We start from the raw sequence: 25,839 nt of genomic DNA, 5'->3' as shown, positions 1-25,839 counted from the left end.
CACATTTTGGTCTAAGCACTTGTTATAACGTCACAATTTTTGGCATTTTTGTCTTTCATGTTTTAATATCCTCTATATATATATATATATATATATATATATATATATATATATATATATATGTGTGTGTGTCTTGTTAAAAATGTATTGCTTTGACAATAATTATAAAGGTTCAACGTTTACTGGTGTACCTTAGGTTCTCCTCTGTTTCTGAAAATATAAGAAAATAGAAATATTTATTATATATATATATATTTATAATAAAAAAGGAAGAATAGATAAGTCCTGGCAAACACCTTCACCCTAACAGAGTCAGAGGCTTTACAGTGGCTAGCTGCTGGCTCTCCTTCAGAAGGCGGCTATCATTAACCTTTATATCAAGCGGGTTAAAGCTCAAATCCACTCTGCCTCAACCAGGTCAAGGTTTAATAACTGGAGGTTCGTTTCCCATTTCAACACATACATGGTTACCTTCCGTCCAAACAGGAAGCCCTGTAGAGATCTGTAATATATTGTTAACGAATGAGAATGGAAGGGGGGGACGGGGACTGAAAATTGCTACAGAGGGAGAGTCTCCCCGCATCAAAGCTGGGAGGAGAAGTTGGCACAAACTTCCAAGTCACAACAAACGTTCGACACTTTTGGACCCATCATTCTTTTACAGCCCAGACTCCAATAACTAAACACATTTTTACCAATTATTTACAGTCCTGCCCAAACAAGGCCCCTCAGAAGCCATTGCCGCTGATATTGATTGACTGAAGATCTGCCACTTGCATGACGTTTATGCCGCTGCTGGCGAGACGGGCAATGCCTTCGGGCGATATTGCCTCCATGGCTACCATATTGGTGGTGATGAGGGCCTGAGGGGTGGGAGTGGAGGCAGCACTTCCATCAGAGCCTGTCCCTGTTTCCATTGGAACTGTAGTCAGGGCTATTGGTCCGGCCTGGCTCTTCTTGTTTTGATGTGTCTTTATGTGCTTTGACAAATGATCACTTCTCATGAAGCGCTTTGGACACTCCGGACACACAAATTTCTTCTCACCTACAAAGCACATAGAAGTGTATGATATTAATATTACACTTAAAATAAATATTTTAATACTATTGGCTCCAAAATCCAGTATAAAAAAAAAATTAGATATATATAATATATAACAATCACTGTGTTAAAATGATAAGGAGGTCTCAGAGTGCCCTGCTGTATACAGCAACAAATGTGAAACTCTGCAGTTAATCTGTATTCGTTTTTAGGGAATTGAACACTTCCTAATTAAATGGGCTGCAATGTAATGGAGTAATTTGCTGATACCTCAAGATCCTTTGTAATATATCTCTCAAAATCATTTATGCACAGGGCCCTGAACAGAGGAGCAAGTTCCTTCTTAAAGTGTAATGGAATTTTTTTTAAAACACAAGAATCCCTCATGTGGGCTCTGTAATTCAATCTTTAGTAAGTTTCCCTAGTGGCTGCTGCAGACAGCCATACATTTGTCCTGTATGGGTGTTCAGAGAGGTTTTTTTCTCCCAGGCTGTGAGCTGTGCGCTGCGATTGGCCAGCGCTGCAGCCTAGGAGAAGGAGACGCCCACAGGACAAGGGCAGACACCGCCTACTATAACTTAAGGCGCAAAGGAACCGGAGGGCATAACGGGAGAACGGAGCGGCGCCCGGGGATAATAGTAAGTGCAGCGAGATCCCCGGGCGCCGCTCTCCATGTCTGTATACTTAGTTCACTTAGTTTTTACAAGTGAAAGGTCCTCTTTAACATTCCACATGTGTCTACTTTACGTTTGCATCATTTTGTAAATGTCATTTTATTTTTGGGGGACGTTAGATGGCTTAGAATATTAGAAGCAATTCTTAAAATCTTTAAGAAAATTTCCAAATCCCACTTTTTAAAAGGACCAGTTCAGGTCTGAAGTCACTTTGTGGGGCTTACATAGTGGAAACCCCCCATAAATGACCCTATTGTAGAAACTACACCCCTCAAGTTACTCAAAACGGACTTTACAAACTTTGCTCACCCTTTAGGTGTTCCACAAGAATTAAAGTATTTTCCATTTTAATTCCTTTCTTTAACACAGAGGGTTAACAGCCAAACAAAACTCAATATTACCCCGATTCTGCGGTTTACAGAAACACCCCACATGGTCTTAAACTGATGTAAGGGCACACGGCAGGGCGCAATAGAAAGGGAGCGCCGCATGGTTTTTGGAAGGCAGATTTTGCTGGACTGTTTTTTAGACAATGTCCCATTTGAAGCCCCCCTTCAAGTAGAAACTCCCAAAAGTGACCCCATTTTGGAAACTAGAGGATAAGGTGACAGTTTTATTGGTACTATTTTGGGGTACATATGATTTTTAATCGCTCTATAGTATGTTTTTTTGTGAGGCAAGGTAACCAAAAAAAAAAAAAAAAAAAAAAGTTTTGGCAGTTATTTTTATTTTTTTACAACATTCATCTGACAGGGTAGATCATGCGCTATTTTTATAGAGCAGGTTGTTACGGATGCAATGATATCAAATATGTTTATTTTCTTTGTTTTACATAATAAAGCATTTTTGAAAAAAAAAAAAAAGTTTTTGGTCTTCATTTTCTGAACGCCATTTTATTTTTCTGCCAATCGTATTGTGCATGGGGTCATTTTTTGCAGGAAGAGTTGATGTTTTTTATTGGTATCATTTTTGGGTACATATGATTTTTTGATCATTCATTATTACACTTTATGAGGCAAGGTGACCAAAAAAAAGTTGTTTTGGCCCAGTTTTTATTTATTTATTTATTTCTACAGTGTTCACCTGAGGGGTTAAGTCATGTGACATTTTTATAGAGCAGGTCGTTCCGAACGTGGAAATGCCTAATATGTATATTTTCTTATTTAAGTTTTACACAATAATAGCATTTTTTAAACAAAAAAATTGTTTTAGTGTCTCCATAGTCAGCCATTTTTTTTTTAACCGATTTTCTTGGGGGCTCATTTTTTGCGGGATGAGGTGATGGTTTGATTGGTTCTATTTTGGGGGGCATACGCCTTTTTGATTGCTTGGTGTTGCACTTTAAATGATGGTGACAAAAAAAATTGCTTTTTTGGCACTTTTTTACGGCGTTCACCTGAGGAGTTAGGTCATGTGATTTTTTTTATTTATTTCACTAAGGCTACTTTCACACCTGCGCTAGGTGCGGATCCGTCTGGTATCTGCACAGACGGATACACACCTATAAATGCAAACGATGGTATCCGTTCAGTACGGATCCGTCTGCATATATTTAGTCAAAAAAAGTTTAAGTCTAAGTCAAACGGATCCGTCCTGACTTTACATTGAAAGTCAATGGAGGACGGATCAGTTTACAATTGCACCAATATTGTGTCAATGTAGACGGATCCGTCCCCATTGACTTAAATTTTAAGTCAGGACGGAACCGTGTGGCTCCGCACCGCCAGGCGGACACCAAAACGCTGCAAGCAGCGTTTTGGTGTCCGTCTCCAGAGCGGCATGGAGGCGGAACGGAGCCAAACTGATGCATTCTGAATGGATCCGCATCTATTCAGAATGCATTGGGGCTAAACTAATCCGTTTGGGGCCGCTTGTGAGAGCCTTGAAACGGATCTCACAGGCGGACCCTGAAACGGCAGTGTGAAAGTAGCCTAACACAATAATAGTTTTTTTTTTTGCTTCAAAAATGCTTTTTAGTGTCTCCATTGTCTGAGAGTCAAATATTTTTATTTTTTGTGGGATGAGGTGACTTATTGGCACCAGCTTGGGGGCATACACCTTTTTGATCGCTTGGTGTTGCAATTTTGTGATTAAAGTGACCAAAAAAAAAAAAAAAAGGCATTTTTTGGCACTGTCTTATTTTATTTACAGTGTTTATCAGATGGGGTGTATCATGTGATATAGAGCCGGTCGTTACGGACGTGGCGATACCCAATATGTGGGTTGTTTTTTTTTTACTCTTTTTTTCCAACTTTATTTCGACCCACTCTGGGACTTTACTTTTGGGTGTCTGATCCCCTCTGCAATGCATTACAATATATCTGTATTGTAATGCATTGCCTGTTCGTGTACTACAGTGAGTAGTACACAAACAGGTTGCCTTTATTATTGATGGCCTCTCCTCAGGATAGGCCATCAATATCTGATCAGCAGGGGTGCCACACTCACTGACCAGCTAGCTGTTTCAGAGTAGCTCCGGTGCTGGAACCACACAGCCCCGTCCACTACTGCAGTGCTACAGTTACAAGCTCCATCCACTGCACAAGGGACGAAGTTGTGTGGTTCCGGCGCTGACACTACTCTGAAACAGCTGGGTGTCAGAACCCTGCAGATCACATATTGATTGCCTATTCTGAGGATAGGCAAGCAATAACAAAGGCGTGGACCACCCTTTAAGCTTCATAATTATTAGGGATCGACCGATATAGATTTTTTAGGGCCGATACCGATAATTTGTGAACTTTCAGGCCGATAGCCGATAACTTATACCGATATTCTGAAAATTTTCATTTTTGAGAAAAAAAAAAAATTTCCTACACAAATCTGCTGAAAATTAATATGTTTATTGTTAATGTGTATTTTTTTTTAAAATCTTTTTCATTTATACTTAATATTTTTGTGTTTTGTTTTTTTTACTAACTTTTAGCCCCCTTAGGGACTAGAACCCTTGTCCCATTCACCCTGATAGATCTCTATCAGGGTGAATAGGACCTCACACTGTCCCTGCTGCTCTGTGCTTTGAGCACACAGCAGCAGGGAGCTGAACATGGCAGCCAGGGCTTCAATAGCGTCCTGGCTGCCATGGTAAACGATCGGAGCACCAGGATTACACAGCTGGGGCTCCGATCGGAGGAGCAGGGGAGAGGGGATCCTGTGGCCACTGCCACCAATGATTAATATGGGGGGGCGCACTGCGCCACCAATGTTTTTACTATTGAGATTGGGATGGGGGTGCACTGCGCCACCAATGATTAATACTGGGGGGCGCACTGCGCCACCAATGTTTTTACTATTGGGATGGGGGGCGCACTGCGCCACCAATGATTAATACTGGGGGGCTTGGGGGGGGCGCACTGCGCCACCAATGAAGATAAGTCTCTCAATCATTCATATACAGGAAGCGGGAGCTGGCTGCAGAATCACATAGCCGGCTCCCGACCTCTATGAGCGGTAGCTGCGATCCGCTGCACCTGAGGGGTTAACTACCGCGGATCGCAGCTACAGTTCATAGAGGTCGGGAGCCGGCTATGTGATTCTGCAGCCAGCTCCCGCCTCCTGTATATGAATTAATGAAAGGCTTATCTTCATTGGTGGAGCGGTGGCCACAGCCCCTCCCCTCTTATCTTCTCTCATTGGCGGCAGCGGCATCACAGGGGGAGGGAGACACTGCTTCCTTCTCCCCTGTGCTGCTGAGGGAACACGGAGAGCGCTGAGAGCAGCGCGTTCTGTGTTCCCAATACGTTATCGGTATATCGGCAAAATAGATGCCGATAACGTTCAAAATCCTGAATATCGGCCGATAATATCGGCCAAACCGATAATCGGTCGATCCCTAATTATAATAAAAAGTGGTTCCATTTATACAGTGTTCCACAATATGTTATACCATGAAATGTCGCAGTAATACATGCTGTCAGTTTTAACAGAAATGTCTGCTCAAAACAATATGAATACCTGTACTATCTGCAACTTTGGCTACATAAAAAATACCGAAAAGTAGGCGATAACTTTTTTACAAATTATTTTGTAATCACCAGATTAACATGTCAGGAGAAAAAAAAAAATATATAAAGATTTGTGCAGCTGCCCTCACACTGGTCAGTATGAGCATGGCTGGCACAACTGGTACAGATAACTCACCAGTGTGGGTACGCTTGTGCCTCTGTAGTTCATCACTCCGGGTAAATCGTTTTCCGCAGAATACCCAGGTGCAGACAAAAGGTCTTTCCCCTGTATGCCAACGTAAATGAGCCCTCAGGTGGGATGTCTTTCCATAGACTTTGCCACAGCCTGGGATATGACAGATATGTTGCTTTTTCTTCCCTGGGTCACTTGAACTCCTGAAAAAGAGAAGATATGTTTGAAGATGGTGAAATTAAAAGGGAACCTGTCACCGGGATTTTGTGTATAGAGCTGAGGACATGGGTTGCTAGATGGCCGCTAGCACATCCGCAATACCCAGTCCCCATAGCTCTGTGTGCTTTTATTGTGTAAAAAAACCCGATTTGATACATATGCTAATTAACCTGAGATGAGTCAGGAACAGGACTCATCTCAGGTTAATTTGCATATGTATCGAATCTGTTTTTTTACACAATAAAAGCACCCAGAGCTATGGGGACTGGGTATTGCAGATGTGCTAGCAGCCATCTAGCAACCCATGTCCTCAGCTCTATACACAAAATCCTGGTGACAGGTTCCCTTTAAAACTTAAGCATTCTGTAATATAACAAACCAGGGCATTTTCTAAATACAAGACGCATGGTAGAGGATGCAAGAAATCCTTTAGTAACTCATGAGCACTGGAGGAATAGACTCAATCTACCAATATCTTACACTGACAGCAGCTCATTCACCTCTGCTGCCAAGTTATGGTGATATAAGCCCATGACAAGGGATCTGTGGTCAATGACTTACTTTTATAAGTTTTTATGTTAATGTTTATGTGGCACCCTCACAAAAGTCTGACCTTTCCTGTTTGGTAGAAATTACTTTTCAGCTTGTGCTGTGAGCAGTGCCACCAGGGGCAGCCGTCATCTGTCATCACAGGCAGCATTAAAATTAGATAAAACTACACTAAAACCCTTTAAATAGTTTTTTTTTTTTTTTTTCCTTTAAGAGAGCAACAGCAAAGAACTTGCTTTGGGTGCAAACTGCTCATCTATGTATTAAGGCTCATTCAGATTAGCTTAACTTATGAATGAGTTCGCATCCACGGACTGTTTCATTCCGTGGCCCCGCAAAAAAGATTGAGCATGTCCTATTCTTGTCCACAACTGCAGACAATAGGCATTTTTATCATAGTGCCAGCCATCTGTGGTCCACAAAATGCAGAACGCACATGGGCCTGTACCCGTGCTTCGCGGACCCGCAATTTGCGGACCACAAAACACTACGGCCGCTTGAATGAGTCCTTAGGCTACCTTCACATTAGATCCGTCATGGATCTGCAAAAATGCTTCCGTTACAATAATACAACCACATGCATCATGAACGGATCCGGTTGTATTGTCTTCTATAGCCATGACGGATCAGTCTTGAACACCATTGAAAGTCAATGGGGGAGGGATCAGTTTTCTATTGTGTGAGAGAAAATGGATCCATCCCCATTGACTTACATTGTGTGTCAGGACGAATCGGTCTTGCTCTGCACCACATCGCGGACAGAAAAACGTTGCTTGCAGCGTTTTTCTGTCTGTGATGGGGACGCAACCAAACGGAACGCAGATGTGAAAGTAGCCTTACTTTGAATGATCCAATCATTTTAAAGGTATCCTGTCACACAACACTGTCCTGCTATGTTTCTTATTCATACCTTCCCTCACTGTCTTTACAGTAAGGACAAGTACAGGCCTCTCTGCGCATTCTCCGTCCAGGTTGGGGTTGAGGATCTGGGCTTGTTTCACCCTCTTCCATGGCAGAATGATCCTCGTGTAGCCCATCAGCACCAGCAGTATGAATGCTTAGGTGGCCACTTCCATCTCCTGTTTATGGAGTAAATAATAAAAATCAGACACGGGCCAATAAGCGGATTACAAGCATGGCTTGTCAGGTGAGGAGACAGAATTATAGTCAGGGATAATAAAATAAAAAACTAGCAATATGACGACAATACAACCTGTCTTCACATAGTTCAATATAAGGGGGAGGGACACACAAACATACAGCAAGTAAACCGAACTTAGATATGTTCTGATCACAAGCAACTTTTGATTCAGGGATAAAAAAAAATCCTTGAAAACAAGCAATACACAGCGCCCACTTGTGGAGAATATTTTCCCTGATTGAGCCACATCTACAAAGCTATTCTCCCATTGAAGCCCTCTCTTCATATTTACAGAATCCTTTTAAACACACCGATCCACACAAAATGAAGCTGTAATAGTTTTATCAGGGTCACAGGCATTATAATAACTTATAATGCTGTGTGTCTCTGCATAACATTACGTCTACAGAATTCTACTGACATAATGCTGTGTCCATTCAAACTGTAAGGGCTCAGTGTCCGTATTGCAGACTGCAGATGGCGGGTCCTGCAATAAACAGGCACCAGTCGTGTGAACTCTGTGGTGTGGATTCGGATCCACTGACTTGAATGGGTCCGATTGTAAAATGCAGCAAAAGATAGGACATGCCCTATCTTTTGCGGAGCAGAGGCACGGATCAGAAGCGCTTTGTCGGCTTTCAGGTCCGTGCCACCGCACCTTAAAAGACAGGATGTCCCATCTTTTGCAGACCCATTCAACTCAATGCATCTGCACAGCAATACGGGATTCACACGGTCCGCGGCACAGACCCCTTACTGTTGTGTGAATGGGCCTTAACCCTTAGAATTCTGGCATGTACTGTATTAGGCCTCTTTCATACGACCGTTTTTTTTTTCTCCCGTTTACGGGCCGTTTTTTGCGTTCCATATAGGGAACCAGTCATTTCAACGGTTCTGCAAAAAAATTAAAAAATGTCCAATTTTGCCCGCAAAACACGTTCCGTGGCTCCATTCAAGTCAATGTATCCGGGGGAAAAAACGGAGCACATACGGAAATGCATCCGTAAGTCTTCCGTATCTGTTCCGATTTCGCGGAACCATCTATTGAAAAATTTTATGCCCAGTCCAATTTTTTCTATGTGATTACTGTATATGCCATACGGAAAAACGGAGCAGAAACGCAACGGAAACAAAAAACACAGAACGGATCTGTGAAAAACGGACTGCAAAACACTGAAAAAGCCATAGTCGTGTGAAAGAGGCCTTACACAGACAGGGCCCTGTTCTTCAGGAGCAGGTCCCAGACATGGGTCGATCCTATGGATATACCATAAACGTCCAAATGGGAATACCACTTTAACACCGTTACTTTAGTGCTGTAAAAGTCCGGTATCTGCATTATGCAATGTCACTTCAGTAGACAGAACTAGAAAAACTGGTGCTGCAGCAACAAAACGTAAGGATCTGACAACAAAGACATAAACCACATGCATTCACCAGTGCATCACAGCAGCGAGGATCACTAGATAGGATGCACTACTGGGGACAGGCTGACTACTGGGGTGGTGAGAAACCTTGAACGACTTGCAAGATCAGACTCTCACATTGCTGAGCGCAGGGCATTTACGGATTTTTAAAAAAATTTTATTTGTATATAAGACTTTTTTTCTTTTCTTTTTCCCTGGACAGCAAAATGGTATTAACTTGTACACACGCTATAAAAATGAAAACACTTATACAATGGATGTACTCGGGTTGGCCAGCGGAGATTTTTGCCAGCCGCATACACCCAATAGCTAAAACCTAGGACTCAGAGGTTTTGATCATTTCACTTTACTTGTTTGTTCCTTCTCCAATTGCAAAAGGACTGCAGAATATTCTGGTGCTATAGGACTAAATATCATTACTGTGTACCATAGTAGCCTATTTGCATTGGGGGGGGGGGGGGGGGGGCAACACGTTTCCAGCTACATTGGCTACCTGTTACTTCTGATAATGATCACACGCATAATGTTCCTATTAACAGTAGTCAAGTATTACAAGTCAAGCTCCATGTGTAACAGACTCACCAGATGCATTAGTTATGGTCAGAGGAACCCCCTGAAGCTGGTGTACTTGTATTCCAGAGGCTCCTAAGGCACCTAGGTTAATGGTCTGTAGGCCAGACATTGATGAAAGTTGAGCAGCATTGAGGGTCACTGTTCCAGCATTGCCAGACTGCCCCAGGGATACACCTTGCATGGGAGCAAGAGTGATTGTCTGAGTTTGAGGATTTTGAACCTGTAGGTTTTGAAGTTGGATAGTTTGCCAAGTAACCTGCCCGTTGGGACCCACTGTAGGAGTACGGATTATGATTGGGCCAGTGTTGGGCAGAGTTTGGAACTGAAGGTTCTGTAGGGCGTCTTGTGAGATGGCTTGTGCACTGAAGGATTGACCAGAGAGCTGTGCAGCTTGTAAAGTCTGGATAGTCTGTCCACCCTGAACAATCTGTGGTTGAATGAGAATTTGCTGCTGTTGTTGCTGCTGCTGCTGCTGAGACTGGTCACCATCTTTTTGTTGGCCCTGTTGCATGTTGGCACTGGTCTGCTGGATAGAGTCAGTGACCAAGGTGAGCTGACCGCTGGACCTCTGGACGGGGGTGCTGCTTCCACTGCTACAGTTCAAGAGATTCATACCGCTGGCAGTGGTGCTGGTGGAGAAACTATTGGCATTTGTAAAATAAGCATTGGCTTGTGAGGTGACCAGCTGTGAAGAGCTAACACATGAAGTAACAGGCTGGGAGTTATCCTGAGTGCCACTGCTCAGTGTGACTGACTGAGACGTGGGTGTCAGAGAAGCTGCATTCACAGGGAGAAGGGTGATATTGCCATTAAGAGAAACTGGAACATTGGTCAAGTACTGGGTCTGCCCTGAAAGGACATTGTTGGCTAGACCCATCCCCTGAATGGGGACCGCTTGCTGAAGAAGGTTGGGCATTGCAGCCAGTATGTTTCCTGAACCGGTGCGGTTGGTAGTTATTATTTGCTGATTGCTGGCTGGGATGATCTGCAGCTGTCCAGAGGCGTCTTGCTGGACACTGACCTGAGGGGCGGTGGTGAACTGCAGCTGTTGCCCATCCATTGTCTGGAACTGGGGGATAACTTGGTACTGAATATTAGGCATCATACCCTGAAGACTGGCCAGTACCTGCTGATTCTGCATATTTGGGGCAGCTGCTACCACATATTGTCCAGGAGCTATTGGACGGTTCTTTGAAGAGCCATCTCCAGCTTGGTCCTTGGATGGAGTTGTAGATATGATCTGCCAGCCATTGGCTGTCTGTGTTAATTGGGCTGTGCTCAAATCCAGTTCTGTTGCACCTTGTTGCTGACCCGCACCATTTTCAGGAGGCTCAATTCTACTACACGTGGCTGCCAACAAAGCCAAGGGAGAAGGCTGGGAGTCCTATCGAAAGTGAAACAAAAGAAAGCAGCAAAGTAAAACATCATTATGACTACATGGTCATAGGGGTCACACAGAAGCCAGCATTAACATTGCACGAGTCTAGCAGATGGGCTTAGGTGGGTAAGTACTTACTGTATACTGTACTGACATTTCAGCAAACCAGCATTAAGATTATTATTCCTGACACGAGAAGCCTAAATTTTAGATCAAGGAAATGGCAGCAGGTTTCAGTTACTTCAGCTTCAAAAGACTGGGTGCAACATAAAGAATTAGTGCACAAGCTGGAATCGCAAGCACAACATTGACAAGCCTGCATTCAGACAAGACCATCAGCATATGCAAGCGATTTCAGCTGGCTGCTGAAAACCTTGGTATTCATGGTTGCTCTGTGCGGTTGTCCATTTGCACAAGATCTTAAAAGGGGTTGTGTCACTTCAGCAAATGGCATTTATCATGTAGAGGAAGCTAATCCATATTGCTTCTTTTGCTGGTTTTATTCATTTTTTCCATCACATTATACACTGCTCATTTCCATGGTTACGACCACCCTGCATTCCAACAGCGCTAGTCATGCTTGCACACTATACGAAAAAAGCACCAGCCTATGCGTGGTCCCACGGTCCTGTGTAATGTAAATCCCAAAAGAAATTAAAAAAAATCCCATTCCAGCTGAGGCCAGTGACTGGATGCAGCAGTCTTGTGACCAAGAACAGGTTCCAGTCTGCTCAGGCCCGGCAGTGGAAAGGGGGAGTTTTAAAGGGAAATGGGAATTTTTAACACAGTTCTGCACACAGTTGGAATTTAAAAAGTGGCATTGTACTTCGGAAAAAAAATTGATAAGCCATAGCGACGTGTCACAAGTTTTGAGGGGAATGCGAGTGCAGAAATCCCTGCCAACCACTAGAATGAGGAGAGAGAAGCACTCCTATAGCACACACTCTTCTCGCTGCAGGAGACTGAATCGAGTCTCAGCGCTCGGACCCCCACTGATCAAAAGTTTTGATTTGTCCCCATGTCATACCCAAAGTACAGCACCACTATATACTGCACAATCCCTTTAAAACGACAAATCAAACAATTAGTCTCATCCGAGCTTCTATAAATGGAATGCAGAGCCATCATTTGGCATTAAGAATTCACCAACTACAATGCAGAACAACTCTTCGGCCTCTTTCACACGGTCGTTGCGGGAAAATGTGCGGGTGCGTTGCGGGAACACCCGCGATTTTTCCGCGCGAGTGCAAAACATTGTAATGCGTTTTGCACGCGCGTGAGAAAAATCGCGCATGTTTGGTACCCAAACCCGAACTTCTTCACAGAAGTTCGGGCTTGGAATCGGTGTTCTGTAGATTGTATTATTTTCCCTTATAACATGGTTATAAGAGAAAATAATAGCATTCTGAATACAGAATGCATAGTAAAACAGCGCTGGAGGAGTTAAATAAAAAAGAACTCACCTTAGTCCACTTGATAGCGCAGCCGGCATCTGCTTCTGTATTCTTTTCTTTAGGACCTGGGTAAAGGGCCTTTGATGACGTCACTCCGGTCATCACATGGTACGTCACATGATCTTTTACCATGGTGATTCACCATGGTAAAAGATCATGTGACGTACCATGTGATGACCGGAGTGACGTCATCAAAGGTCCTGTAACTGTATTTAATGCTCACCATAGGTCCTTCAACAAAGGAGACACAAGGAGATGCCGGGCTCCGCGATCAAGTGGATTAAGGCGAGTTAAATTATTATTTTTTTTTTTAACCCCTCCAGTGCTGTTTTACTATGCATTCTGTATTCAGAATACTATTATTTTCCCTTATAACCATGTTAGAAGGGAAAATAATAATGATCGGGTCTCCATCTCGATCGTCTCCTAGCAACCGTGCGTGAAAAATCGCACCGCATCCGCACTTGCATGCGGATGCTTGCGATTTTCACGCAACCCCATTCACTTCTATGGGGCCTGCGTTGCGTGAAAAAACGCACAAAGAGGAGCATGCTGCGATTTTCACGCAACGCACAAGTGATGCGCGAAAATCACCGCTCGTGTGCACAGCCCCATAGAAATGAATGGGTCAGTATTCAGTGCGGGTGCAATGCGTTCACCTCCCGCATCGCATCCGCGCGGAATACTCGCCCGTGTGAAAGGGGCCTTCCAAAGACATCCACATTGCTTAATAGTATCTATTAAGTATTAAAAGGTGTTGCCCCATCTCAATTATGGCATATCACTAAGGCTACTTTCACACTTGCGTTCGGAGCGGATCTGTCTGGTGTCTGCACAGAAGGATCCGCTCCTATAATGCAAACGATGGTATCCGTTCAGAACGGATCCGTCTGCATTACATTTCATAAAAAATAAGTGTGAAAGTTAGTCAGACGGATCCGTCCAGACTTTGCATTGAAAGTCAATGGGGGACGGATCCGTTTGAAAATTGCACCATATTGTGTCAACTTCAAACGGATCCGTCCCCATTGACTTACATTGTAAGTCTGGACGGATCCGTTTGGCTCCGCACGGCCAGGCAGACACCCGAACGCTGCAAGCTGTGTTCGGGTGTCTGCCTGCTGAGCGGAACGGAGGCCAAGCGGAGCCAGACAGGCATTCTGAACGGATCCGCATGCACTCAGAATGCATTGGGGCTGGACGGATGCGTTCGGGGCCGCTTGTGAGACCCTTCAAACGGAGCTCACAAGCGGAACCCCGAAAGCAAGTGTGAAGTAGCCTAAGATATGCCAGAAATGTCAGACTGGAGCGGCTCCCAGAGGTGGGACACACACCTATCTCCAGAATGGGACCCCTAAAGTAAAGAAAAGAATGCCACGCACGCGTGGAGACTGCTCCATTCCGTTATGTATGTTCTGTAAACTGCAGAGCGAGTCCTGCACCTATAGGACATTTATGGCATATTCGAGCATTAACCACTTCACATCCACCCATAATATATAAACTTCCTATGGGTGGATGTTTATCTCTGAATGCACGTTCTGGAACATCCATTCAGAGATCACAACTGCACGCTAATCGTGTAGCTGCCGAGCGGGGGGCCCGCTGTCAGTGACAACAGGGCAACCCAGAGGGAAGGCAGGGACAGTTCCCAGGTGTCCCTGCCTTCTAGATCGCTGTATACACGGCGCTCACGGAGTGCTGTGTATACAGATCAGGAAGCGCATCGCTATGCGCTTCCTGTCCCGGTGGTCATGTGACCGCCGGGGCAGTGCAGGAGCTGTCGGGTCTTCCACAGACCTCGATCAGCCCTGCACTGAGGCTGTACAGCGTTGTATAGTGCTATACAGCCTCTCTGGGGGGTGTATTTCCCCTGTAATTCGGGCTACTTATGACAGCTCCAGTTACAGGAGAAATCAATAGTGGGGGGGAGGGGGAGTGAAGGTAAATGTCCCCCAGAGGTCTTGTATGACCTTATGGGGGACGCAAAGTGTCAAATTTAAAATAAGTGTTTAAAAGGTAAAAAGGTTTCACATCAAAATAAAATAGACATATTTGGTATCGCCGCGTCTGTAACGGCTGGCTCTATAGATATATCACATGATCCACATCAAAAATAAAAAAAAATAAAAAAAAGCAATTTTTGTCCCCTTATATCACAAAAAGTGCAACACCATCAAAAAGGCGTATGTCCCACAAAGTGGTACCAATAAAACAGTCACCTCATCCCGCAAAAAATGAGCTCCTACATAAGAGTCGCTCAAAAAAAAAAAAAGCTATAGCTCTCAGAACATGGAGACATTAAAACATTTTTTTTGATTCTAAAATATTAGTGTTAGGCCTCATGCACACGACCGTATTTTTTTGCGGTCCGCAAAAACGGGTTCCGTTTTTCCGTGATCCGTGAGTCTTCCTTGATTTTTGGAGGATCCACGGACATGGAAAAAAAAAGTAGTTTTGGTGTCCGCCTGGCCGTGCGGAGCCAAACGGATCCGTCCTGAATTACAATGCAAAGTCAATGGGGACGGATCCGTTTGACGTTGACACAATATGGTGCAATTTCAAACGGATCCGTCCCCCATTGACTTTCAATGTAAAGTCAGGAGTTAATAAACCATAGGATCAGAGTTTTCTCCAATCCGATGGTATATTCTAACCTGAAGCGTCCCCATCACCATGGGAACGCCTCTATGTTAGAATATACTGTCGGATATGAGTTAGATCGTGAAACTCAAATCCGACAGTATATTCTAACAGAGGCGTTCCCATGGTGATGGGGACGCTTCAGGTTAGAATATACTAAAAGAACTGTGTACATGACTGCCCCCTGCTGCCAGGCAGCAGCAGCCCCCCCCCCCCCTGTAGTTAACACATTGGTGGCCAGTGCGGCCGGCCCCCCCCTCCCTCCCCTGTAGTTAACTCGTTGGTGGCCAGTGCGGCCGCCCCCCCCCCCCCTCCCCTGTAGTTAACTCGTTGGTGGCCAGTGCGGCCCCCCCCCCCCCCCCCCCTGTAGTTAACTCGTTGGTGGCCAGTGGGCCCCCCCTCCCTCCCCTGTAGTTAACTCGTTGGTGGCCAGTGCGGCCGCCCCCCCCCCCTCCCTCCCCTGTAGTTAACTCGTTGGAGGCCAGTGCGGCCGCCCCCCCCCTCCCTCCCCTGTAGTTAACTCGTTGGTGGCCAGTGCGGCCGCCCCCCCCTCCCTCCCCTGTAGTTAACTCGTTGGTGGCCAGTGCGGCCGCCCCCCCCCCCCCCCCCCCTGTAGTTAACTCGTTGGTGGCCAGTGCGGCCGCCCCCCCCCCCCTCCCCTGTAGTTAACTCGTTGGTGGCCAGGGCGGCCGGCCCCCCCCCTCCCTCCCCTGTAGTTAACTCGTTGGTGGCCAGTGCGGCCGGCCCCCCCCCCCTCCCTCCCCTGTAGTTAACTCATTGGTGGCCAGTGCGGCCTGCCCCCCCTTCTCCCTCCCCTGTAGTTAACTCGTTGGTGGCCAGTGGGCCCTCTCCCCTCCCTCCTAATTAAAATCTCCCCCCCTATCATTGGTGGCAGCGGAGAGTACCGATCGGAGTCCCAGTTTAATCGCTGGGGCTCCGATCGGTAACCATGGCAACCAGGACGCTACTGCAGTCCCGGTTGCCATGGTTACTTAGCAATTTGTAGAAGCATTATACTTACCTGCGAGCTGCGATGTCTGCGTCCGGCCGGGAGCTCCTCCTACTGGTAAGTGACAGGTCATTAAGCAATGCGCCGCACAGAGCTGTCACTTACCAGTAGGAGGAGCTCCCGGCCGGACGCAGACATCGCAGCTCGCAGGTAAGTATAATGCTTCTACAAATTGCTAAATAACCATGGCAACCGGGACTGCAGTAGCGTCCTTGTTGCCATGGTTACCGATCGGAGCCCCAGCGATTAAACTGGGACTCCGATAGGTACTCTCCGCTGCCATCAATGATAGGGGGGGAGATTTTAATTAGGAGGGGGAGGGAGGCGAGAGGGCCCACTGGCCACCAACGAGTTAACTACAGGGGGGGAGGGAGGGGGGGCCCACTGGCCACCAACGAGTTAACTACAGGGGAGGGAGGGGGGCCCCACTGGCCACCAATGAGTTAACTACAGGGGAGGGAGGGGGGCCCCACTGGCCACCGAGTTAACTACAGGGGGGGGGGGGGCCTGCCCCCTGCTGGCCGGTAGCACCTGCCAGGCAGCAGTCATGTACACAGTTCTTTTAGTATATTCTAACCTGAAGCGTCCCCATCACCATGGGAACGCCTCTGTGTTAGAATATACTGTCGGATCTGAGTTTTCACGAAGTGAAAACTCAGCTCTGAAAAAGCTTTTATGTAGACGGATCTTCGGATCAGTCTGTATTAAAGTAACCTACGGCCACGGATCACGGATGCCAATCTTGTGTGCATCCGTGTTCTTTCACGGACCCATTGACTTGAATGGGTCCGTGAACCGTTGTCCGTCAAAAAAATAGGACAGGTCATATTTTTTTGACGGACAGGATACACGGATCACGGTCTCGGCTGCAAAACGGTGCATTTGCCGATTTTTCCACGGACCCAATAAAAGTCAATGGGTCCGCGCAAAAAAACTGAAAACGGCCACGGATGCACACAACGGTCGTGTGCATGAGGCCTTAAAGTGAAAAAAATAAATAAAAGTAGACATTAGGTATCACCGCATCCGTAAAAACCAGCTCTATAAAATATCACGTGACCTAACCCCTCAGGTGAACACCGTAAAAAATAAAAACCGTGCCAAAAAAATAAAAAATTGTCACCTATCATATTATAAAGTGCAAAACGAAGCGATTAAAAAGGCGTATGCCCCCCAGAATAGCACCAAACTGTCACCTCATCCCACAAAAAATTAGACCCTAAAGGCTGTTTCACACGAGCGAGTCCATTGCGGGAATCACGCTCCATGTGCGAGTGTGATCCTCTGCTCTGGACTTGCCGGAGCGCACAGCATTATCATGATTTATAATGCTATGTGCCTCTGCTTGACCTTATTTCTACAGAATCATACTGACAGCTTTATGTCACTGATTCTGTGGAAAAAAGGCCATGCAGAGACACATAGCATTATAAATCATGATAATGCCGTGCGCTCCTGCAATCCACAGCGGAGGATCACACTCGCACCGGAGCGTGATTCCCGCAATGGACTCGCTCGTGTGAAACAGCCCTAAGACAAAATCGGTCCAAAAAATAAAAAAAAGCTATGACTCTTAAACTATGGAGACACTAAAAAAAATTTTTGGGGTTTAAAAAAAATGCTGTTATTGTGTAAAACTTAAAGAAAAATTATACATATTAGGTATTGCCACGTCACTAACGATCTGCTCTATAAAAATGTCACATGACCTAACCCCTCGGGTGAACGCTGTAAAAATAAATAAAAACTGTGCTAAAACCACCAATTTTTTGTCACCTTGCCCCATAAAGTGAAATAATGAATGATCAAAAAAAAAAAAAACATATGTACCCAAAAATGGTACCAATAAAAACGTCAACCTGCAAAAAAACAAGACACTGCACCAGACAATCGGCAGAAAAATGTAAAAAAAAATATGGCGTTCAGAAAATGGAGACAAAAACTTTTTTTTTTTTTTTCAAAAATGCTTTATTATGTAAAACTGAAACAAGGAAGACATATTTGATATCATTGCGTCCGTAACTACTTGGCCTATAAATAGCACATGATCTACCCTGTCAGATGAATGTTATAAAAAATAAAAACTGTGCCAAAACAGCCATTTTTTGGTTACCTTGCCTCACAAAAAATGTAATATAGAGCAGTTAAAAATGATATGTACCTCAAAATAGTACCAATAAAACTGGCACCTTATCCCCTAGTTTCCAAAATGGGGTCACTTTTTGGGATTTTCTATTGTAAGGGTGAATCAGGGGGGCTTCAAATGGGACATGGCATCTAAAAACCAGTTCAGGTAAATCTGCCTTCCAAAAACAATACGGCGTTCCTTTTCTTCTGCTCCCTGCCGTGTGCCCTTACATCAGTTTACGACCACATATGGGATGTTTCTGTAAACTGCAGAATTAGGGTAATAAATAGAGTTTTGTTTGGCTTTTAACCCTCAATGTGTTAAAGAAATGGATTAAAATGGAATATCTGCCAAAAAAGTGAAATTTAGAAATGTCATCTCCATTTTCCTTTAATTCTTGTGGAACACCTAAAGGGTTAACAATGTTTGTAAAATCAGTTTTGAGTAACTTGAGGGGTGTAGTTTCTACAATGGGGTCATTTATGGGGGGTTTCCACTATGTAAGCCCCACAAAGTGACTTCAGACCTGAACAGGTCCTTAAAAAGTGGTGTTTGGAAATTCTTAAAAATTTTAAGAATTGCTTCTAAAATTCTAAGCCTTCTAACATCTTAACAAAATAAAATGACATTCACAAAATGATGCAAACAAAGTAGACATATAGGGAATGATTGTTAAGTAATAAATATTTTATGAGGTATCACTTTCTGTTTTAAAATCAGAGAAATTGAAATCTTGAAAATTGCAAATTTTTCTAAATGTTTGGTAAGTTTTGGATTATTTTATAACTAAAGGTGAAATATATTAAACCAAATTTATGACCATCATTAAGTACAATGTGTCACGAGAAAATCTCTGAATGGCTTGGATAAGTAAAAGCGTTCCAAAGTTATTACTACATAGCGTGACACGTCAGATTTGCTAAATTAAGCCTGGTCAGGAAGCGGGAAATGGCCCGGATGTAAAGTGGTTAGGGCTTGTTCACACGAATGTATTTTGTGTTCTGTATACAGGCAGTCTTCTGCGTTCTGCATACAGTCCGTATACGGAACCATTCATTTCAATGGGTCCGCAAAAGATGTCTGCTGTCCGCATCCATTGCTCTGTTCCGTGGCCCTGCAAAAATTATGAGTCCTGTCCTATTCTTGTCCGTTTTGCGGACAAGAATAGGCATTTCTATAATTGGCCTCCCGTTCCGTAAATTGCGGAAGGCACACGGGCGCCATCCGTGTTTTGCGGACCGCAAAAAACGACACGGTTGTGTGAACAAGCCCTTAAAGAGGTTTTCCCCATCTCAGACTAGGGTTGCACCGGGTATCGAAGTATTAACTGCCTATCCTAGTCTGCAAAATGGACAAGAATAGGACATGTTCTATCTTTTTTTGCGGAACGGACTTGCAGACATACAGAAACAATGCATAAGGAGCAATTTCCATTTTTTCGGCAGACTCAGTGAAGTGTATGGTTCAGCAAAAAAAAAAAAAATATATATATATATATATATATATATATATATTTAAAATTAAAAAAAAAATAACGGACACAGAAAAAAAAATCGTTTGTGCATGAGCCCTTAGAATGGAGGAATTATCAGTGGTGCTAATAAGCTGCTCGCTTTCAGGAAACTCCAGTGGAATACTAAAATCGTGGGCAGCAGGTCTGGTAACTATTATTTTAAAAGAGCCATTCATTCCATGGCACTGTACATATGAAACTGATTTATGCACATAGGACAAGTCCAAAAATCACAAGCTAAATTAGTGACAGACTTGTACAGAGAGGGAACACTGCTGTCCTCTGGGGCTTACAATCTACAAGGGAAGGGGGGGCGAAGAGACAGAAGGTGAGGGTAGAAGCTTCTCGCATGGCCGTGCAGTGGCAGAAGGTTGTTTTTAAAGGTACATGATGTCTGGGCAAGGCAACATTTCCCATGATGCTTTGCCCATACATCACAAAAACGAAACAGAAGCTATGGTTAGGCCGCATACACATGACCAAGGGGCGGCTGTGCCCGTGTTCCGGACGTGTGCACTCCGCATTGGGGGGCGGGCACACTGACGTCAATGTGTCCACCATCCGCAAGATGCAGCTGAAGCTAGGACATGACCTATCTTTTGTGGCACTAGGGATCGACCAATATTGATTTTTTTTTAGAGCCGATACCAATAACCTATGAACTTTCAGGCCGATGGCTTATACCGATATACTGTGCATTTTCATTTTTGAAAAAATATATAAACAATAAATAAACATAGGTAAAATTGGGAAAGGGGGTTATTTATACTTCATATTTAGTTTTTTTATAAACTTTATTTTTTGTACTTTTTATTTAATAAACTGGGGTCTTTTCATCCCTTGTCCTATTCACCCTGATATAGAGCTCTATTAGGGTAAATAGGACCTCACACTCTCCCTGCTGCCCTGTAGCTAGTACACACAGCAGCAGGGAGATTACCATGGCAGCCAGGGCTTCAGTAGCGTCCTGGCTGCCATGGTAACCGATCGGAGCCCCTGTGACCACTGCCACCAATAATTTTAATAGGGGGGGGGGGCACACTGCGCCACCAATGCTAATTAACATTCAACACAGGAGGCGGGTGTGTCGGCAGCAGAATCACACAGCCGACACCCTGCCTCTGACAGCTGCGATCAGCGGCAGCAGTTAACCCCTCAGGTGTGGCACCTGAGAGATTAACTGCCGCTGATCGCAGCTTCCTGTCATATAGGCTGGCCACTGCCTCCTGTATTTGTATTAGACGTTAACTTTCATCGGTGGCGCAGTGCGCCCGCCCCTCCTCCTCCCATCTCTCCTCATTGGCAGCGCGGCACAGGGAGAGAGTGACTCCTTCTCCCCTGTGCTGCCGAGGAAACATGAGCATGCTGACAGCAGCGCGCTCATGTTCTGTGATAACGCGCTGGACGCATTATCGGCAAGGTTAGATGCGGATAACTTAGAAAATCATGAATATCGGCCGATAATATCAGTAAATCCGATAATCTGTTGATCCCTAGCACGGGCCCAGAAGCACACAGAAGCCCTGTGGTAAGAAACATGGGCATGGCAGTCCCACAGTTGTGTGAATGCGCCCTAGGGCCTCTTTTACATGACCGTTTTTTCCCCCCCCGTTTATGAGCCTTTTTTGCGTTCCGTATACGGAACCATTTATTTCAATGGTTCCGCAACAAAAACGGAATGTACTCCGTATGCATTCTGTTTCCGCATTTCCGTTCAAAGACAGAACATGTCCTATTATTACTCGCAAATCACGTTCTGTGGCTCCATTCAAGTCAATGGGTCCGTAAAAAAAAAACGGAACACAGGGAAATGCATCCATATGCCTTCCTTATCCGTTCCTGTGGAATCATCTATTGAAAATTTTAGGCCCAGCCCATGTAATTACTGTATATGGGTCTCTTACATTAAAGGCGTCATCAGGGAATTTATATTGATGACTTTGAATAGGTCATCAACACCAGATCGTGGGGGGCTCGACATGTGGGACCGCTGGCCATCAGCTGTGGCATCTTCCTAGGCCAGTGATGGAGAACCTTTTGCAGACAGAGTGCCAAAACTGCAATCCAAAACCCACTTGCCTGCCTGCATTCAGTGTAGTGTTGGGCGCGAATATTTGAATCGCGAATATCGGCCACTTCGAGATTTCGCAAAGATTTAGAATATAGTGCTATATATTCGTATTCGTGAATATTCTAGATTATTTTTCATCTGAACCCATGATCCCTTCCTGCTTCTTGCTGTGGGCCAATGAGAAGGCTACAATGTCTTTGTCTGAGTTTAGCAACATCCCTAGCAACCAATAGGAAAGTTGCCTACCCCTTACTATATAAGAACCTCCCCAGCAGAGTTCTGAGAGAGAGCAGTGTCATTGCTGTGCTCTGAGCTTTACTGTGTCATTACATTAGATAGATAGTTAGTATATATATATATATATATATATATATATATATATATATATATATATATATATAATATACAGATAGTTAGTGGGAGATAGTCAGTGTAGGTTAGATGGTGATATAGTGTACCTGATTCTGCTGTCCATACATACATGCTACAGACATAGTGCTGTGATGTCACAACAATACTTAGTGCACCAATCAGTAATATGTAGTCAGACCGACTAAAATGTGAAGTTGCGCGTATTGCACATCATTCATTGCCTATTTGCGCAATCGCAAATATATTGGAGCACTCCATCTGCATATAAAGCTATTGTGATGTTCTGCCGTGCCAACCATTTTCTCCAGTCTCAGGAAACTTCTAGCAGCTTGAAAAATGTAGCAACAGTGACCCACGCCTGTATTGCGCCCGCAATATGTGCATATTACATTGCCGATTTTCACAATCTAGAAAATAGCAAATTCTCGAATTTGCGAATTAATGACCAATATTTGCCCAAATATTCACGAAAAATCACAAATTCAAATATTGCCCCTACCGCTCATCACTAATTCAGTGCGCTGCCTGTGCCGTTTATAGTGCGCCCTGTACTGATGAATGGCATGAAAAGTCTAAGGCATATTGGTACGCCATAGACGTTTTCCAGGGGGTGGGTGCCCACAGAGAGGGCTCTGAGTGCCTCCTCTGGCACCCATGCCATAGATTCGCCACCACTGTCCTAGGACATGTGACTTCCCTGTCCATCAGTCACATGAGCTAGTCAATGGGGCTGCGGTGCAGTACCAGGCAGTGCCACTATGCAATGTACGATGCTGTGCTCCGGTGAGCGCAGTGGCCCCCGCCTATGTGATAATTAGGGATGAGCGAATAGACTTCGGATGAAACATCTGAAGTCGATTCGCATAAAACTTTGTTCTAATACTATACGGAGCAGGAGCTTCGCAAAGCAATAACTTCGGCTCATCAGAGGCAATACATTCTAATGTACAGGGCTCCTGCTCCGTACAGCAGTAGAACGAAGTTTTATGCGAATTGACTTCCGATGTTTCATACGAAGCCGCTTTGCTCACTCCTAGTGATAATGATGGCATGACTACTTCTTCAGCGCCTTCCCCTCAGAGGTGGTTACCGCTCCCGTACCCTGCAGTATGGCTGTGGGAAAAGACCAGTAGGTCTGGGGACAGTTTTCATGTCACCATGTCCACGTGTATCTTAGGGTGGGCTCACATCTCGTTTTGGACATCTGTTTAATGTATAGATTGGGAAGAAAGGATACAAAAGCGCAGCAGGCCACGCTTTTCTATCCTGCAGAGTCCAGTACTGTCCGAGGCATCAGTAATGTGCACATTTTTCTATACATTAAATGCACGCCACAAATGTGATGTAAACCCGTCCGTACTGTGTGATACCCAGTGTGATCCCCATGAAACCTTTTAAAGGGCTTCAATAAAACGTCTGGATTTCAATCTATTGGTGTGAAGCCAACGAGTCCGCAAAGCGGAGCGCGCATGACTGGTGTCCGTGTTTGGCAGACCCGTGGTTTCAGGTCCACAACGCAGACACAGTGGCCCCATGAGAAATGTGTAGGTGCAGGGACAGAGATGGGGAACCTTTTTCTAGTATAGTTTTAGAGCGCTTGTACATTAATAGTAGAAACTTAGCCCTGAAAGGCCCCATAGCAGCGCTGTGTAAAGAGCCTTACTAAGGTCTTCCTAGCCCAGTATATATACATTCACCTCCCTGCCGCCAGTCGATACATCAGCACTGCAGGGAGAAGCTATTCTGCAGTATATATTACAGCAGCCGCTTACACGTTATCACATACATGTACTGACAATGTGTGAAGGGTTGGCCACGCTTTGGAGTTTCTTTTGGCAAACCCCCCTCCCCCCCAGACAAACCAGTTACTTGCTCCTGACCCCTTGGTGAGCCAGCTGCCTCGCTTGGGTCCCCTGCTTTCAACATCCAGCGGTTTCCTGCCCCCCCCCCCCCCTTGCATCACGTGCTGGAGGAGCAAGTAACCACAGCAACCATCTATTGGCTGCAGCAGCGTCCAGATGGATGTTACCAGCAGGAGACATAAGTGTAACAACCAGGCCGGGGAGCGAAAAAATAAAGATGGCCAACCCTCTCAAGTCTGAGGTCAAACATCTTTGCCAGGGATGGCTAACCTCCGGCACTCCAGCTGTGGTGAAACTACAACTCCCAGCAGGCTCCCTTCATTTCTGAGAGCAGCCAACATGTAAACAAACCAGCATGTCAGGAGGATCACAGAACAGGAGGGACAGGGCAAGGAGGATGGGTTTTTGGAGCCAGCCCCAAGTGGGCAGTCAGAGCAGAGGGGTGGGTGGCAGCCAAAGGGTGGGAGCCCGGCTGCAGAGCCCAGGCTAACCAACTCCCCGCACCCTCCTCCTCCTCCCGGCCGGCGCTGTGTGAATGAGGGGGAGTGGGGGAAGGGCTGCCCGGGGTGGCTGCACATACCTGCCCCTTCTGTACGAATCCGCCTCCTCCTCCTCCTGACTTTCCAGAAGTAATGTCCTCGGCGGTGGGCTCCTGATCTGCAGGGCAGAGAAGCGGCCGTCAGTGTGAACAGTACAATAAACCAGGCACATCGTCAGCTGCGTACGAGACAACATGGCGGGCAGGACGGGGAGCCCGCCACTTCCGGGACAGGCGGGCGCGAGGCGGCAGCTCAGGTGCGAGCCCGGGGGACGTAACAGGGGTCAGCAGAGGGGGCAATCGTCTACCTCTACCCCACCCACGCTGGGGGACAGCGAAAAGGGCGGGAGAGGTGGAGAGACAGGAGGGAGGGGATCCTCGCCACCACCTCCGATTGTGGGGCAAGAAGAAAAGGGGGCGAGGTAGCAAAGGGACAGCGAGGGTGAGGGCGGATATCAGCGTGTATGCAGCCCCCTCCGGTAACCGGCCTCACCCGCCGCTCTGGAACGCCTCACCATTCCCAAAGCCTTAACCCCTCCGATCCCCCCTCCTCCTGATTCCCTGACCGCTCTAACGGCTAGGGAGGGACCCCCGCCGCCTCCGGTAAAGTCCGCCATTTCTTACCGCTCATCTTGTCTGAGGGGCGCAGGCACTTCACACAAACCTCGGCTGACGATGGCAACCTAACCTGCCTGCCGCGCGGCGGAGACGGGGAGCAGGCGTGGCTACGGGCGGAGATCGACAGCCTGCCTAACCACTCCCGCTGAGGGGCGGCTCCACCCGCCCAATGGGTTGGCGCGGTGGGCGGGACGAAGCCTAAGACTGACAGCAGGAGAAGGCCAATGACAGATCGCGCGGCCCCGCCCACCGCCACGGAGTGACGGAGAGGGGGAAATGGGGGAGGGGGGAAGAAGGAATGTGGCATGGGCGGGAAGAAGGGCGTCGCTCTCTTCCTCTTCTCCTGCTGAGTTCCCCTCCGAAAAAAAAAAAGAATAACTGACGCGCCGTGCGACCAATGACCGGCCGAGTTGAGGGAGCGCCCTCTCTCGCGGGAGCCAATAAGCGGAGGAGGACGCGAGTTGTAGTGACCGGTGACTTGGGAGTATGGT

At 45.8% G+C, this 25,839-nt stretch overlaps 1 protein-coding gene across 1 annotated transcript; it reads right to left on the bottom strand.

Annotated features, from left to right (window-relative positions):
- Window positions 1-119: 119 nt before the first annotated feature.
- On the bottom strand, window positions 120-25,558 carry SP1 (Sp1 transcription factor). The gene is made up of 6 exons (XM_040425803.1): window positions 25,355-25,558; window positions 24,773-24,849; window positions 9,772-11,146; window positions 7,532-7,700; window positions 5,857-6,056; window positions 120-1,045 (listed from the first exon to the last, which is right to left on the bottom strand). The coding sequence occupies exons 1-6, from the start codon at window positions 25,359-25,361 to the stop codon at window positions 729-731; spliced, it is 2,145 nt and encodes a 714-aa protein (XP_040281737.1). The 5' UTR covers window positions 25,362-25,558; the 3' UTR covers window positions 120-728.
- Between the last annotated feature and the right edge of the window lie 281 nt (window positions 25,559-25,839).

Source organism: Bufo bufo, chromosome 3 (genome assembly GCF_905171765.1).
Source record: "Bufo bufo chromosome 3, aBufBuf1.1, whole genome shotgun sequence".
Lineage (NCBI taxonomy): Eukaryota > Metazoa > Chordata > Amphibia > Anura > Bufonidae > Bufo > Bufo bufo.
This window is presented reverse-complemented; position numbering and strand designations above follow the sequence as displayed.